General features: G+C 42.9%; 1 protein-coding gene across 2 annotated transcripts in view; it reads right to left on the bottom strand.

Moving 5' to 3' along the window:
• The window catches only part of RIOX2 (ribosomal oxygenase 2), a 29,271-nt gene extending 18,804 nt beyond the window's left edge, over positions 1-10,467 (bottom strand). For both annotated transcript variants that reach the window (XM_030801805.1, XM_030801804.1), the window contains exons 1-2: positions 10,403-10,467; positions 5,209-5,679 (exon numbers count right to left, since the gene is read on the bottom strand). In XM_030801805.1, coding sequence (XP_030657665.1) covers positions 5,209-5,640 — 432 coding nt within the window. In that variant the 5' untranslated portion in view covers positions 5,641-5,679; positions 10,403-10,467. The remainder of the gene's footprint in view (positions 1-5,208; positions 5,680-10,402) is intronic.
• Positions 10,468-16,203: the final 5,736 nt, after the last annotated feature.

The raw sequence follows: 16,203 nt of genomic DNA, 5'->3' as shown, positions 1-16,203 counted from the left end.
TTTTAAGCAGGGAAGGACACAATCCAATTTACATTTTTGAAAGCTCACCCTGGTTATTGTGTGAAGAATGCACTGTAGAAAAGAGTGGAAGTCAGAGACTAGTGAGGAAGCTTCTTAGGCAGCAGCTCAAGCGAGAAGTGACTGGGGTGGTAAGAAAGGCAAGGAGGGAGGTAGAAGAGTGGGATGCACTCTAGAAGCAGCACAGACAGGACTTGCTGACAGACTCAATGTAAAGGAGAGTAGTTAAAAAAATACTCTTGGGTTTTTGACTTGGGCAATCAGTTCCCCTTTCCATGTAATGAGATGGGAAAAACTTACTAAAAAACAAGCTTTCAGAACAAAAAGAAAGAGTTTTATATTAGGAATGTTAAGTTTGGGATGCTAAGACCCCCCCACATGGAGATGTCTTTAAGTCAGTCTGAAGTTCTGGCAGAAACTAAGGACTGATGATTTACACTTGGGAATTGCCTACACAAAATGGATATTTAAAGCAATGGGAACAGAAATGATAACATAGGAAGAAGGTACAGACAGAGAAGGAATAACAGGCTGGGTAATGTTCCCTCTCTCCACTATCAACTCTTCAGAGCAGACATCAGACTTAGGGGCCTAGCGATGGGCCATATATTCCCATGAGAGAGAAGGAAGTCTGATTTTACCAAGGCTGGTGAGAAGAGATGAGGGGACAATTAGGCCATGTAGATATTAGCACTTCCTATGTGCCAGGCACTTTCTCCAAGTGCTTTACAAATATTAATTACGCAACCCTCACAATAACCCTGCCTCATAAAGAGGGTACTATCATTATCTTCAGTTTACAGATGAGGAAACTGAGGCATGAGAACATGCAACTAGTAAACGATGGAGCCAGGATTCAAATTCAGGAAGCATGACTCCAAAATCCATACCTTTCAGATAATTTAAGAAAAGACAAATCACAAAGGACACTAAAGAGACTGCAGTTTTAAACATATGAATGTACAGTGCCTGGCACACAGACTGCATGACAACATATTTAAATATTTGCTGAGCAAACCAATGACCACAGCTTGGGAGTCCCTTCTACCACAGGAGTGAAAAAGAATCCACTGTATTAAAAATATCAAGTGAGAAAGAACTGGGAAGAACTGGGTCAATATGAAAAAAGACTTTTTTAAGACACGGTCTTGCTCTGTCACCCAGGCTGAAGTGCAGTGGTGTGATCACAATCACAGTTCACTGCAGCCTCTACATCCCAGGCTTAAATGATCCTCCCGTCTCAACCTCCCAAGTAGCTGGGACTGCAGGTGCATGCTACCATGCCCAGCTAATTTTTTCTCTTTTTTTTCTAGAGATGGTGGTCTCACTTTGTTGCCCAGGCTGTTGTCAAACTCTTGGATTCAAGTTATCCTCCTGCTCTGGCCTCCCAAAGTGCTGGGATTACAGATGTGAGCCATGGATTTAGCCAAGGACATCTTTATACAGACCACTTGGCTTCTCTATAGATCTCAGAGTTTCTACTTAACACAGAAAAAATAATTCAATGTCATCTGAATAGCTCCAAAGAGTTAACAGAGCTCCAAAAGGGCCTAATCTATTTCAGGGAAAGGCCAGCAGGACCTGGTTCTGTAATTATTTTTATATAGTAACTGGAACCACTAGAAAACCAGGGCTTCTCTCTCTCTGTTTCTCTCTCTGATGGTATGAGAGGTCTTTCAGGACTGTATAGGTGATTTTATGGTTCCCGACCCAACTATCAGGGTAACTAATGAATATGTCTCTTTTCTTCTTAAAGGTTACTGAAGATGCTATCAATGGCACAATTTTTCTATTTCATCTGGACCTTTAGCCTCTGAGTCTGCCAACCGTGGCCTACTAGAAGAGATCCGAAGTTAAACCGCCTCGGTTCAAGTTCTAATTACAAGCAAGGTGACTTCAGTTGTTTAAGATAAAGATATTATCACTCCCACTCAAACACTATGGCGAACAGCATAAAACAACTTATCACAAATCCTATTTAAATTGCAAAGCAGTATACAAGCGATATTGCTTTACTAACATTGACTCAAGCACAAACAAGGCTCCTGAAACTTGTCTTCTCCTTTACCACAGGACTCGATATCCGGCGAGCCCAAGGAGAAGGCGGAGACTTCAAAGGGAGAAGGCGGAGACTTCAAAGGGAGAAGGCGGAAGTCTCTCTCCTGGCTGGCTGTGACCTCCTCTCTCCACTGACCTACCCGTCAGAATCAAAACTCAACGCCATGGCTAAAATAGAAGCCCACGTATATGCCTAAAGAAAGGCAAAAGCAAACATATAAAAAGCCCTACTAAATTTCAATACATCTCTCAAAGTATGGTAGGAAAATGCCTTAAATTTGGAGTCAGAAACCTTTATCAGCTTGGAATAGTTATGGAAAGGTCGCATCTGTGAACTCCAGTTTTTTCACATAGAAAATGGAGTCCACCACCGGGTACAGTGGCTCATGCCTGTAATCCCAGCATTTTGGGAGGCCGAGGCAGGTAGATCACAAGGTCAGGAGTTCAAGGCCAGCCTGGCCAACATGGTGAAACCCCATCTCTACTAAAAAAGAATACAAAAATTAGCCAGGCATGGTGGCATGCACCTGTAGTCCCAGCTACTCAGGAGGCTAAGGCAGGAGAATTGCTTGAACCCGGGAGGCGGAGGTTGTAGTGAGCCGAGACTGCGCCATTGCACTCCAGCCTGGGCAACAGGGCAAGACACTGTCTCGAAAGAAAGAAAGAAAAAGGAAAGAAAAAGGAAAGGAAAGGAAGAGAAAGAAAGAAAGAGAAAATGGAACAAAAGCTGCCCTATTTCAAATGCCTGTTAGAAAGTTCAAAAGTTAAAATATATGAAATTACTTGGTAAACTCTAGCCTGCTAAGCAAAATGCAAATAATTGTGATAATTCCTCTCACCAGGACTTTTAATATATGGATTACTGAAAGCAAGTGCAAACAACTTATTATGGCTCCCTGGTTACCTCCTTACTCATTTTTAAACTATACTAATAAGCTGTGCACAGTCTGAGACCCAATAAACAAAGGGCTGCATGTTCACTCTAACAGTCTCTCAACCTGGCCAGGGATAAACTGCTTCTAGACTTTCTCTATTCTGACGTTAATATGCCCATTACTAAAGAAACACACACAATGCCAAACCACCTCACAATATAGTACTTAGAATCCAGACTCTAGTGTAAGAACGTGAGCTCCTATGGCTTATAGGTCTCTCCAGTACTGGTGGGACAAAGAGATTAAAAAAAAAAAAAAATGCTCAGCACAGTGGCTCACGCCTGTAATCCCAGCACTTTGGGAGGCTGAGGTGGGTAGATCACCTGAGGGCAGAAGTTCGAGACCAGCCTGACCAACATGGCGAAACCCCACCTGTACTAAAAACACAAAAATTAGCCGGGCATGGTGGTGCGTGCCTGTAATCCCAGCTACTAGGGGGGCTGAGGCAGAAGGATCACTTGAACCCAGGAGGCGGAGGTTGCAGTGAGCCGAAATCGTGCCACTGCACTCCAGCCTGGGCAACAGAGCAAGACTCTGTCTCAAAAAAAAAAAAAAAAAAAAAAAAAGGCACATCCTAATCTGGCCTGAGGGCTGAATTTGGGCTGAGAAAGCTCATGCTTCCTGCTTTAATAAACTCAGCCAGAGCCTAGTCAACAAGGCAAAAGAAACAGGTTCTTGGACACTGGAATCCCAGACGAGGAATGTGCAGCACTCAAGTGGATGAGTAGAGAAAAGCCCTGTGGGTGATGATTCTAAAGTAGAGAAATGACAGCCACAGGGGATACCACACATATGCCAAATATCATCTCTCTGCTGGTCTATGACCAAAGTACATGTAATCAAATTCACTGAATTCATTTATGTTTAGCGTTCTCAGGTTTCTAAAAACCACTCTTAAAAGTGCTACCTCTAGTCAAGGACTAGCTCAGCGAGAAGCATTTTATTGACGGTGTCCATATTTTCTGAATTCAAATCATAACTTGGTCTGACAAATGATTTGTAAATTCTTTTTGAGTGCCTAGGCCACAAGGTTAGCATTTCAGGGACATTTCAACTTTGTATGATAGCTTGAGATGGAATAGCTGGAATCAGGACTTGTCTTGAAAAATCTAAGAGAGCTCATACTTCATACAGAGTATGAATAGGTTCAAGATCTTTTAGACAAGAAAGAAAGGGAAGGGCATTCACCAGATGAAGCCCAGTGGGATATAACAAGCCACCTCAAGTTAAATCACTGGAAACACTATTGGTAACTGACAACAGAGCCCCAGAAGCCATCAATAAAGCCAGAATCCATTCCTCTTAACATGGAACCTCACAAACCCCTCTCTTTCTCCTCCCATGTTGCTGTTTTGATTTAATGAAGGGTCACAGAAGGGGGTTTCTGAATGGGGATAAAAGTTTATCTAAAATTCAGAACAGGCCCTCACCTATTCTGGGCCATCTGTCATGAGATGAGATACAGATCTCAAACCTTGAGGAAAACAAATTAGCTCATACTAAATCTGCATTTTATAAATGTAGAAACCGAGCATAGAGGAGGCAAATTATTTCCCAAATGTCAATCCCTGATATAGAAAAAAATTTAAAAATTTGCCAGTCCTCTGCATTTGCTAAGCAAAGATTTCCTCCACCTATTAAGCCTTACCAGGAGCAGTTCCAGGTACCTCAACGTCACTCGTTCGGGTGTTATTAAGGGTGAAGTCTCTTTATTGAACTTGCATCTAGCATGTGATCTGGTCATGGCTCTGAAGCCTCTATTTAGATGCAGGCAGTAAAGGGAGGCAACTTTGGGAAAAAATGATCACCTTGATGCTGTCATGCCTTAAATTACAGTGATGTGACAAACCAAATAGAAATGTCTATCATATAGAAAAACAAACTGGCTCACAGAACATACTCCTGCAGCTGTAGTGCCACTTTAATAACTTTATAAACTTGCAGTATAATTAGTTTTGCAGCTCAATGATACCCAACAATGTCTACCCTGAGTTGTTGGAGTTTCTAACAGTCCAACCAAACATAACACATAATCTTAATCCTAGTTAGAATGCATTTAGACCAAAGAGGTGCTACCCCTTCTCAAACTGGCAAGAGGCTAACCATCATCAAACTACATATTCACCCTTGAGCTGATATGTGGCCAATGTTAGTACTTTAAAATGTATGAGGATTCTGCAGTGGGGAAACTGGTTACCTTAAATCTCTGAGGTTGGTGAAACTGAATCGTTGCCCTTTTCTGATCGAAATCTTTTCTCAGCTGAAGAAAGTGTGCTTTGCCATCTTTATTTAAAACCTTCTTCTTCCCATTGACACACCGGCAGACATTCACATCTCTTCCATAGTACATCCCCCGGCTGCACAGACTCTTCAGATCTGTTAGCTTGAACAGGGACCCATAGTATGTGGCCAGTGCAGGGTCATCTCTCTGAATGAGAAGGGGCTTCTGCTCCCAGAACTCCTTGAAAAAAGTCTCTGTCTTGATGGGTGAGATTAAACTTTCAAAGAGACTACTGGGACTGTCAAAGTTTAAAGCTGAAGGCCCCCCAGCTGCTTCTACCTTCATCTGCTTACAGGGAACCAGCCCCTCTTCCTTCCCACTCCCTGCAGGCTTTGCTTTCTTTGGCATCGTTCTGTCTTCGAGACAAAGCAGTAACGAGATGCAAACCTACCAAAAGAACAAAACACACATGGTTAGGTTTACAAGGTGTGCCAGCACTGGTGTTAGTGGGTCGCGCGCACACACAACTGAATGACTACTGCACCTAAATGAGAACTCTTCATAGGTCAAAGCTACTTCCCCCAGGATAGCAGACAGCCTCAAGCCAATGCCATTTCTTCTAAGATATGATTCAGCCTCAACCACCACTCAGATGACATATTCATCTAAAGAAGAACGTGTTTTTCTTTTACACAAGCACTATGTCATGGTATTATTTATTAGGCAGTATAATTATCCCAAAGAATCCTATTCAACTGTCTCAGCAGTTCCTGCTCATAGGTTTAGCCTGTGGCCATTGACACAGCAAAGTCAAATATCTTGGATTTGGCTCGCATCAGCATCAGGGCCCACATCTAATTAGATGTACTCTGAATTACAAACATTTGACTACAGAACAACTAACAGCCGCCCACTGCCAGGTGCTCCTCACCACAGCAGCACCCCAAGTGTTGCGCAGGTGAATCAATGCGCCCTGGACCCGCGGTGTCCCCTGGTGGCTGGAGCAGGCCACTGCCTTTTCCTGTCTCCACTAACCACCTGAACCTGCTCACTTCCAACTCTGAGCTTATTCCTGAAAACTGCCACTTTTATCAGAAACTCCCCTTCGTTTAAAGAAATAAAGCCCCTAAAGGCTGAAAGGTGAAGGCTAAAAGCAGTTATATCTAAAGTCTTGAAAAAACTATAACTTTTTAACTGAAGATTTTAAATAATATCAATATCATTAACCCCTAACACAGCACTTCGCCAACTGTAATGTGCACACAGATCGCCTGAGCATCTCAATAACATGTAGGGTATGATTCACTAGCTCCAAGGTGGGGCCTGAGATTCTGCATTTCTAAGAGGCTGCTGACACTGCTGAGTAGTAGAAGCCACACAGCCCAGCCCTGCAAAGCTCCTTCAGAACTGCCTCCAAACCACAGCTATTGATACTTAGAGGGTAGGTCTCCCTCATCTGTTTCCAAGAACTGTAATTCAAATTATTTAAATTTCCTGAGACTGCAAAGTTCTAAAAGTCCTTTCCCTCTGGGAAGGGACTCCATCACTTTCAACAGATTCTTAAAGGAGTCCCTATCTCCTGACAAGGTTAAGAACCACTGTACTTATAGAAACCAAAATTTCTCAAGGACTTGTTATTTATAAACGGTATAGTTTCCTACTTTGGTGAGTTATCAGAATTGCAAGAATACTGTTTGCTGTTCTTTTGTCATTATAACTAAGCAGTATTTCAGCTACACTGTAGACTAAGTAGAATTAATGTTCTGGCCTGGGAAGTAAGCATCCTGGAACGATGTGTTGCACTGTGTGATGTGTTGCAACTTATAAAAGAACCTTTAGAATGAAACCCAGATGTAAACTGAACAAAGCAAGAAAGGAAATGTCAAAATATAAAACCCTCTAAACAGCTCAGGTCCTTCAAAAGACCAGGTGCTTTTGATAAGGAAACACAGGACATGGTGGAAAACTAATACAAATTCATACTGCAGGAGAGTGGTAAAGCTTGAAGCTTAGAAAAAAAAATAAACTTTAGTGTTTAGGATATGTGGTCAGTAAGACACATTTTCTGAAAATGTTTCCTGTAAGTGAAACAGACCAGCTTGAATTCTCAAGGAAAGAATTAAGGCTTCAGGAAGGCAGAGCATTGCTAGTACACGGAAGTCTCAAGTGACACAGAAATACAAAGATACAAAAATGGATTCGGGAAGGCGTACTGCTTATGCAGAAGAGGTTCCATAGCGGGCCTGACTGCTATCCCTTGAAAGTGCAGTTTGTGGCCGACGTCTGAGAACTTAAGATTTTGGGAGAGTTTCCACCACCATTAACTGATAGGAGTGGCTGACCATGCCTAAAATGTACAATCATTACAGTTTATACCAACACCTGCTTTCCTCTGGGAGTCTGGAAACGTTGGTATGTGCCAGGCAGGGGTGGCCTAAGTGACCAGCCCCCAGTAAAAGCCCTGGACACTGAGTCGCTAACAAGCTTCCCAGGTTGGCAACATTTCACAAGTGCTGACACAACTAGTTGCTGGAGCAACTGAACACAGCCAGTGTGGCCGCTCGAAGACCCTCGGAGCCTTGCACTTGGTCTCCCCAGAACTTCACCCATGTGCCTCTCCCCTTTGCTGACTGTGCTTGGTATCCTTTCCCTGTAATAAATCAGCCGAGTCCTCCTAGCAAATTGCTGAACTAAGGATGGCCTTGGGGACCACAGCACATTGCTCACGTTTAATTTTTAAAAACTTAGATTGGTTTATTAGGTTTGTATTACTAAAGGCACCCTATAGACTAATTTTATATTCAGCCACATATCTCTTATCTTTCAAAATTGGTCAGTTTAAAATTTATTTAAGGGGAGAGAGCAGCAGGAAGATGCAAACGAAAAGCTTGTTTTTTTTTTAAGCATAATATATGAATACAGTATAAGCACATTCACCAGAAAGTGTGGCTAATCAAAGAATGCAAAACACTTAAGCCAAAATAAAATCACTTAAAAGAATCTTTCCCATCTACAATCACTAACAAACCCCAATACTGTATAACAAATGCTTTCCTTAGAATATAAATTTCATTACCCATACTGCCAAAAGTTACATCATTTGTTTCTCTATGTTCATGCTGAAATGATTTGAGGCTCAGTTAATTGGAGCCTAAGCTTAGAGGTTTCTGGGCAAATACACTATTTCTCTGATTCTCACACTACTCAGACTGTAAGACAACCATTCCTCTTAACAGCTTTCTAGAGCAGAGGGGAGAATAGATGAAGCATCCTACCACATTAAACATATAAAAGTCTTAAGGTACATATCACAATTTTGGAAACAGAAAAAAGTAAAACACATATCTTAGAATCCAATACTGTAGTAATTAAAGAAGACAATGCTTTGTCTAGAATAGTACAGCCAACACAATCTTGCCCATAAGCCTCAGAGACCACCCCAGTAGGAGTAAATATTTCTATAAAATCACAGAAAAGTTTTTGAAGAGCAATTGTTTTCCATTTGAGTTGACTATAAGCATTAAATGTAAAAAGACTAAAAGATTTACAGTTCATACTTTGGTGACTACCCCACAGATAAACCCTATAAGAAAATCAATGTTGACAACCATGCTATAGGCAACAGATAGAGAGTCACTATATTTTAAAGGTATCCTAACCTCCTTTTCTAGAATATTCGAGGACATGAAGACGTGAGGAAGCTCTTGAAGGAAAGGATTTGTATATCCCTGGAAACAAGCATGGCGTGGTACATAGGAGGTCCTTAAGAAATGTTTGCTGAATTTTTCACATTTTCATCTTTTGTCTGTATACAATTTTGGAGACAAACCACAAAGGCCTTACACAAGACAGTTACAGAAAAAAACAGATGGCTTGTGCAGAGGGGATTATTTTTCTGATTGCAGCTGTCACTTCAGGATTCAACAGTATCGTAAAAGCTAAAAGGCACTTTAGACATCAGTAGCTATTACTAAATCGGGGAGGGAAGTATGAGTTTCCACATCCCCTGGGCAGTTTTACAGAATGTAGTTCAGAGTCACCAGCAAGGTTGTTAGTATGCAAATTTCTGGGTCCCTTATCAAGCCCACTGGATTGCCACTTCTGATGGCTGGGGCCCAGAATCTGCATTAACATAATACGTTCTCTAGATGAATTTTAGGTCCACTAATGGAGGACAACAGTCAAACGCAGCTCAGTTAAACACACGGCTGTCAGAAATTATATATTGCTTGTAACAAGTTTGCCCAGACTGATCTAAAACATTTCTTTTTAGCTCAGAGATATGTTAATCCAGAGGGAAAACTGGTTCTCCTATTGACCTAAAGGAGTGATCAGCAGTTATCTTTTTAGTTTGATTTTAGAGAGGAAACGGACTATACCTCAGTGTATTTTGGTGACCATGAGGTTACAAAGCTTGATGTCCAGGAGGCAAAAACCAGTACCAGCAGAAGAAGCTGAGTAAATCAGGCTCCTCCGCTCAAAGATGAGCCCAGTGACATGAAACCCGAGGCACCAGATTTACAGCTAACGAGTGGGGAAATCAGATCCTCTTCCTCCCAGTCTACCCTTACTGAAAACAGTGAATAACCTGGTCTCAGTAACCTGTTGGACAACCCAGCTGTCGGCCAATCGCTGTGGAATTATTTGCTGGTAAATGAATTGGAAGCATATGATGTAATGCAGCTGCCCTTCTCCCGACACACCTGAACTTCAGATTTCACAGCTGTAGAGCGTGTCTCTTAGGCCCGACCTGACGCCCGGCGGCGCAGCCCACGTGGAGGCCGTGCTCGCACAGGCAGTTCTGCCACCACCCGGCGGAGGCCAGCACCACCCTCCTTGCTAAGCCTCCAAACTTTCCGTGCGCTCTTCACCGGTGTCGCGACCATTAGCAGGCCACGTGTGCGACTCTCTGTGCCCAAAGCTTCTGCGACCCTACCCCTAGATCCGGGCCGCACCCACCCTGCCCCGGTCTCCGGGGAGGTGGGACGCCTGGGCACGCGTCCCAGGTCCCGCAACCACAGCGCCGGCCACCGAGGCTTCTCGCCGACCGACAGGTCTCCCAGACCCGTACCCGAGGCCGGGTGCCTAAAGCAGCAGCGCGCGCCCCGCGGGATCGGGCACTACCCGGCCTGCCCCGGCGCTGGGCTGCCCGCGAGAGCGCCCCACTCACCTGGCACGGCCTGTTGCGCGCGGCCGCGAGCCCACTGCGCTGCGGCGCAGCGGCTGGAGGCGGGGCGGCGTGGGCACGCTCCGGGCGGTGCTCCAGCCCCCGCCCCGCCCCGCCACGCCGGCCCGCAAGTGGTGGGAGCCCCAGGGCCTGGCTACCCGGCGGTGTTCCGTGTTCACACCCGGGCGTTTCTTTAGTCCGCATGGAAGGAAATAAATGGCCGGTTTATTTTTCCTTTTTTTTTTTTTTTGGTATGTGAGACAAGGTCTCACTCTCGCCCAGGCTGGAGTGCAGTGGTGCGATCTTGGCTCACTGCAACCTCCACCTCCCGGGCTCAAGCGATCCTCCTGCCTCGGCCCCCCAAAGTGCTGGATTATAGGTGTGAGCCACCCACCCGGCTCTCCTTTTTTTTCTTTTAACTTGGGGCGGGAGGAGAGGATATGGGGGAGCGTTGATATGGGGGAGCGTTTTGGTGCAACTCCGTTCCTTTTATGAATAGAGAATCAGTCCTGAAGAGGAATACCAGCTGTGCAAGTTTGGGGAGTTGGTGGTCCGGGTTCTCCCATGGCTTTCTTTTGGGCTGTGAGGCTACACAATGCTGATTTGTACAAGCCGAGTGTCATTTATATCATCTCGCTCCGGGAGAGAGAATCAATCCTAGTTTTAAAAGACACTGGAAATTCGTTGCCACTATGGCTATAGAAACAAAGAAGAAATGCAGTTATCTGAGTCCTTTCAGCCTAACACTCCCTGCTTTGGAACATTCGGGTCCGGTCAGGAGGCACAAATGAGTGCGCAGGGAAATCAGTGGCGGGCCTGTGCCTTTCTTTGCTCTGTAAACAGCCAGAGGACCCAGAGGAAGTCGACATGGTGACTGAGACCAGTGGCTGCTTCTAATGGTCAAGTGGCACATGAGCAAATGGGAACAAAGTACACCCTTGTCTAATATTTGTCTAAAACTAACAAAAATAGCAAGTCTTGAGTTCTTCCTGGCTATAAGGCACCATGCTAGGTGTTTCAAATACTCCTCACTTCATCCTCACCACAACCTTGCAATTACCTCCATTTTACAGTTGAGGAAACTGAGTCAGGAGAGGTTAACTAACTTGCACAAGATCACACAGCTAGGAAGATGCAGAAACAAGATTAGAGCCAAACCTGTCAGTCAACTGCTGGTCTTTTTCACGTTTTACTCATACTCGTATAACTAGTAAGCTTCCTGGCAGGTTCCAGTTGGAAAAACTCGAGGGTAACATCAAATTTAGCCCTTACAGGGTAAAAAAAAAAATAGTCAACAACAAAAATCTCTAGTTGATATATTGGTAATGTAGTTTGCTCTTTATTTTGACTGCAAGACATCTACTCAAGATAATATAGAATAATATTGCCGTTCCCAGGATTCAGATAAAGGTGAATTCTTACACATCCACCACTTGGAAAAGCAGTACTGTTGTAGAAAAAAGTTATAATGTCAACACAAAATACCATTTTCTCAGCATATAAAATGGCCCTAGGATGTGTAACAGAACAAAAGTACATATTGAAGTCAGCTCTGCAGGGAGAGATCATACGTCTTGGGTAGGAGTTCCTCTAATGCAAAATTAGTCTATGAGTATGTTCTCTCTGATTTTTTTCATAATAATTCTGATTTCTTGGCATAGCAAGCAAAAAAGTCATGATAGTTCCATCTTCAGACCTCAACAGTGCCCATCATTCCTGTGAAGAAAAGGAGGAGGGGCCAGGTGCAGTGGCTCACGCCTGTAATCCCAGGACTTTGGGAGGCTGACGCCGGTGGATCACCTGAGGTCAGGAGTTCAAGACCACCCTGGCCAACATGGTGAAACCCCGTCTCTAACAAAAATACAAAAAAATTACCCAAGCGTGGTGGTGCCTGCCTGTAATCCCAGCTACTGAAGAGGCTGAGGCAGGAGAATTGCTTGAACCAGGGAGGCGGGGTTTCAGTGAGCTGAGATTGCACCACTGCACTCCAGCTTGGGCAACAAGAGCAAAACTCTGTTTCGGAAAAGAAAAAGAAAAAGAGAAAGAAAGTTAGTTTGTGCTTGGGTGACAAGAGCGAAATTCCGTCTAAAGGAAGGAAAGAAGGAAGTGGGGAGAGGGAGGAAGGAAGGGGGAGGGAGGGAAGGAGAGAGGGGACGAAGTAAGGGTGTGGTGGGATGGGATGGGAGTGGAGAATGGCTTGCAACCTTACCTGAGAGGAGGAAGAGGAGGTAAGGAAGTAAGGGTGGCGTGGGATGGGAGTGGAGAGTGGTCTGCAACCTTGCCTGGGAGGCTTCTAGAATATATGGCCTTCCTAAATGTATTGTTTCTAGTATTTTTTTTTTTTTTTTGGAAAAGTTCTTCCAGAGGACAAGATGCAGACTGCTATCCAGTCCGCACCGTAGGTTCATTTAAAAGTCAGTTATTTTGTTTCTGTAATTAATTTTCTCATGAAAACAATGCTGTAGATGGCAGCTCTCAAGATCTGTCCGGAAAAGACTTTAGAAGCCTGCAGATTTCTAATCAACAGACTAGCACTCCTCCTCTGGATCTGGGGAACAAGATGCCAAGGAGACAGGAGAAAGGAGAGAATTCCCTTCATGTCTCGGCCATAAACCCTGAAACAGACTTGTCCATGAGCCTTGTAAAATAAGTTACATTTCTGCAGAGGTGTCTGACGTTCACACCCTTTGGGTTGCTTTATTAAAAGACTCTTTTTAGAGCCAAGTTTGTCTTCCTCTTCTGTGGTCTCCTAGGCTCTTCTTTCTGTAGAGCTTTTGGTTTTGAGCCACCTCACTGTGGCTCTGCACCTGTCCAGCCTGGGCATCAGGCTGCAAAAGTGCATCCCTGTCCTACTCCCACCTCCAGTCACAATGATGCTGGGTGCAAAAAAATCTAAAAATGGTAGTGTGTAAATGTACTTTTTATGGTTATTAGATCTAACTCTGGAGGGGCCAGGTATATGAATTTGGACAACTCTCTTTTCTAACATTCACTTTCCTCATTTATAAAGTAAGATTGCACCAGATGTACTGTGATATCCCTATTGGCACTCAAATTCCATAAGCTTAAGGGTCTGTGCTCCAATTTTCAAAGGGCATTAGAAGAAAAATCAGTCTGATTGGAATTATCATTCAGTCTATAAACATTGAAGAACTTATAAAATGATTAATATTTGCATTTTTGTTTTAAAGCTTTATTTTATAATGCTACTGTGTCGTATGATTCCAGGAAACACACATTGCTTTAAACTATGTGAGTACTGCCCCCTATGTGTTTGTATTCACTTTGGTCCAGAAAATATCTAAACCATGTCTTTCTTATATATGACTTTAATATTTATACCACTGTATTGGGCTAACTTTTTAATATAAGGAAACAGACACGTCAAGGTTAAGAAACTTGCTCAAAAATACATCATTTGATAGTCCAGTTTTTTCATTTGGGCTGCTATAAGAAAATACCTAAGACTGGGTGGCTTATAAGCAACAAAAATGGACTTCTCACAGTTTTGGAGGCTTGTCCTCTGGTTCGTAGCGGACACCTTCTAGCTGCATCCTCACATGGTAGAAGTGGCATGGCAATTCCGTGGGTCCTCTTTATAATCCCATTTATAAGGCTTTACCCTCATGACATAATCTACTCCCAAAAGCCCCACCTTCCAATCACATTGGTGATTCTGTTTCAGTATATGAATCCAAGGTGGGGACAAACATTCAGACCATAGCACCCATACTGCCTATCAAGTAATATTCTTTGGACCTCTGTTTATGTCTCTCCAAAAGTGGTTAATTTCACCTAACTCGGAAAGATGCTGTGAGTTTCAGGTGAGATGGAGTAAGCAAAAGAGTTTTAAAACTGTAAAATGCCATTCAGCGTGGGAGGCATTACTGTTAAATCCCATATGACATCTTGAACATGATTCCATAGAATGAATTAAATGCAGTTGGGCCTTTTATACATGCATACTTCACTTAATTTACACAATTCGTCAAGCAGGGCACCTTCAAATTGATGTCATATCACCATGGGATAATCTTGGTGTCTTAGTACCTTCAGAAAAGTCAAATTTGTTTAAGAATGACCCAGGCCGAGGTCTTTCAAGACTATACCAGTTATGGTACAGCTCATAGAACTCAACATATTTAACTTGATAACAAGCATACCATCACCGTTTGGAATTATATTTTGCATATTTATATAACTAGGGTTTAAACTCCTTGGGAGCAAGAAATGTGCTTCTTTAATTCTGAGAACTGCAACAGAGTTCTTCACAGAGTAGTTACTCAGTGTTTACAAAATTGAATTGGGTAAGCATTCCTATTTTCTCTTCTTGCTTAGAGTCCAATTTCTTTCACAGCCTGTGCCTATAGGAAAGTTGGTGTTAGGCTGCATGACTTTTCTTAAATGATTCTGCAGACCTCCTTTCTCCAACAACCCAGCACTTGCAGGTGAAAATATGCCTCAGGATTTTTCAATGACTTTTCCTTACAGAGATGTTTGCTTACTTAACATGTTATCATAAAGCTTGAAATTGACTTGCCCATGATTCTTATAAAAATGTATACTCCTGCAGAGGTGCTTTCTGCTCATACTCTTTGGGTTGCTTTTTTAAAAGGTAAACAAGCTCCTGTTGAAAATGTTTCCTACAAGACTAACAGAATGTATATATGGGTCAGGAACCCCCAATATTATGATGCAACATTAGTTTACTTATTTTCCTTTAAAATATCATAATGACCTAAAAATGACCAACTAAGGTGGTACTAGTCGGGTACTGATGGGTCTGTTAATGAAGTTTTTTAAAACTTTCAAGGAAGAGAAAAATATACCTCATATAAACTGTTTCTGAATATAGAAAAGGAAAATAACTGAAAAAGAAAATTACAGACAAATGTTATTTATAAACCTAGAGGTCTAACCTTTGGTGAAATAACCTCTGTGGGATTTTGACTTGAAATTTCAGTTGAATCCCCCAAACTGGAAACAATATTATAATTTTTTATTTGTTCAATACTTACCACTTTCCATTTTCCAGGCCCTTTTAAAAAACTGAGTACATAAACTTATTAATACACACAAAGATCTAAAAGGAAGATACTATAACTCTCCAAGATTTACATGTGAGGAAACTGAGGAACCAGGAAACTAAGTTATTAGCCAAAGGTCACAGAGTAATAGGAGATAGAACCAAGATTTTAACGGATGCCACCTGACTTTAGAGCAGGGTTTCTTAGCCTTGGCAATGTTGACATTTTGGTCTGTAATTCTTTGTGTGGGAGACTGTCCCATGCATTGCAGGATGTTTCACAGCATCCCTGGCCTGTACCCACCAAATGCTGGTTGTTCTTCCACCCCTAGTTGAAACACCCTAAATTTATCTAGACATTACCAAATTTCTCCTGGGGGTACCTTCTACCCCAGCTTTTAATCTCACACTATACTGCAGTTAAACAGCACATTTAAATATATTCTCAAGAGAAGATGCTAGACATTGCCCTATAGGGCTTACTGAAAAGGCCCATGACGGTCCTGTGACCATCACTCACATTCAGGCTATATAAAGAGAAGGAAAGTTAGGGGAAATTTGTGCAAGTAGGGAGTTTGGGGAATCGTAGATTTTCAGCCTAGTTGAAATTTCTATAGCATGTCCCTTCCTCCCCTAAGCCAAGTGACAGGGACTCTAGAACCTAGGCAGGGAGGCTTGGGTTCTCTGTGGGAGGGTATCTGACTCAATGCTTACTGAGCTATAGGATCTGCTGGTCTGCTCTGAGCCTGCTGTCAGATAAGATCCTGCTGGGGTTGGA

This window comes from Nomascus leucogenys, chromosome 21 (genome assembly GCF_006542625.1).
Source record: "Nomascus leucogenys isolate Asia chromosome 21, Asia_NLE_v1, whole genome shotgun sequence".
NCBI lineage: Eukaryota > Metazoa > Chordata > Mammalia > Primates > Hylobatidae > Nomascus > Nomascus leucogenys.
Note: the sequence above shows the minus strand (reverse complement) of the source record. Positions and strands in the feature narration are given on the sequence as shown.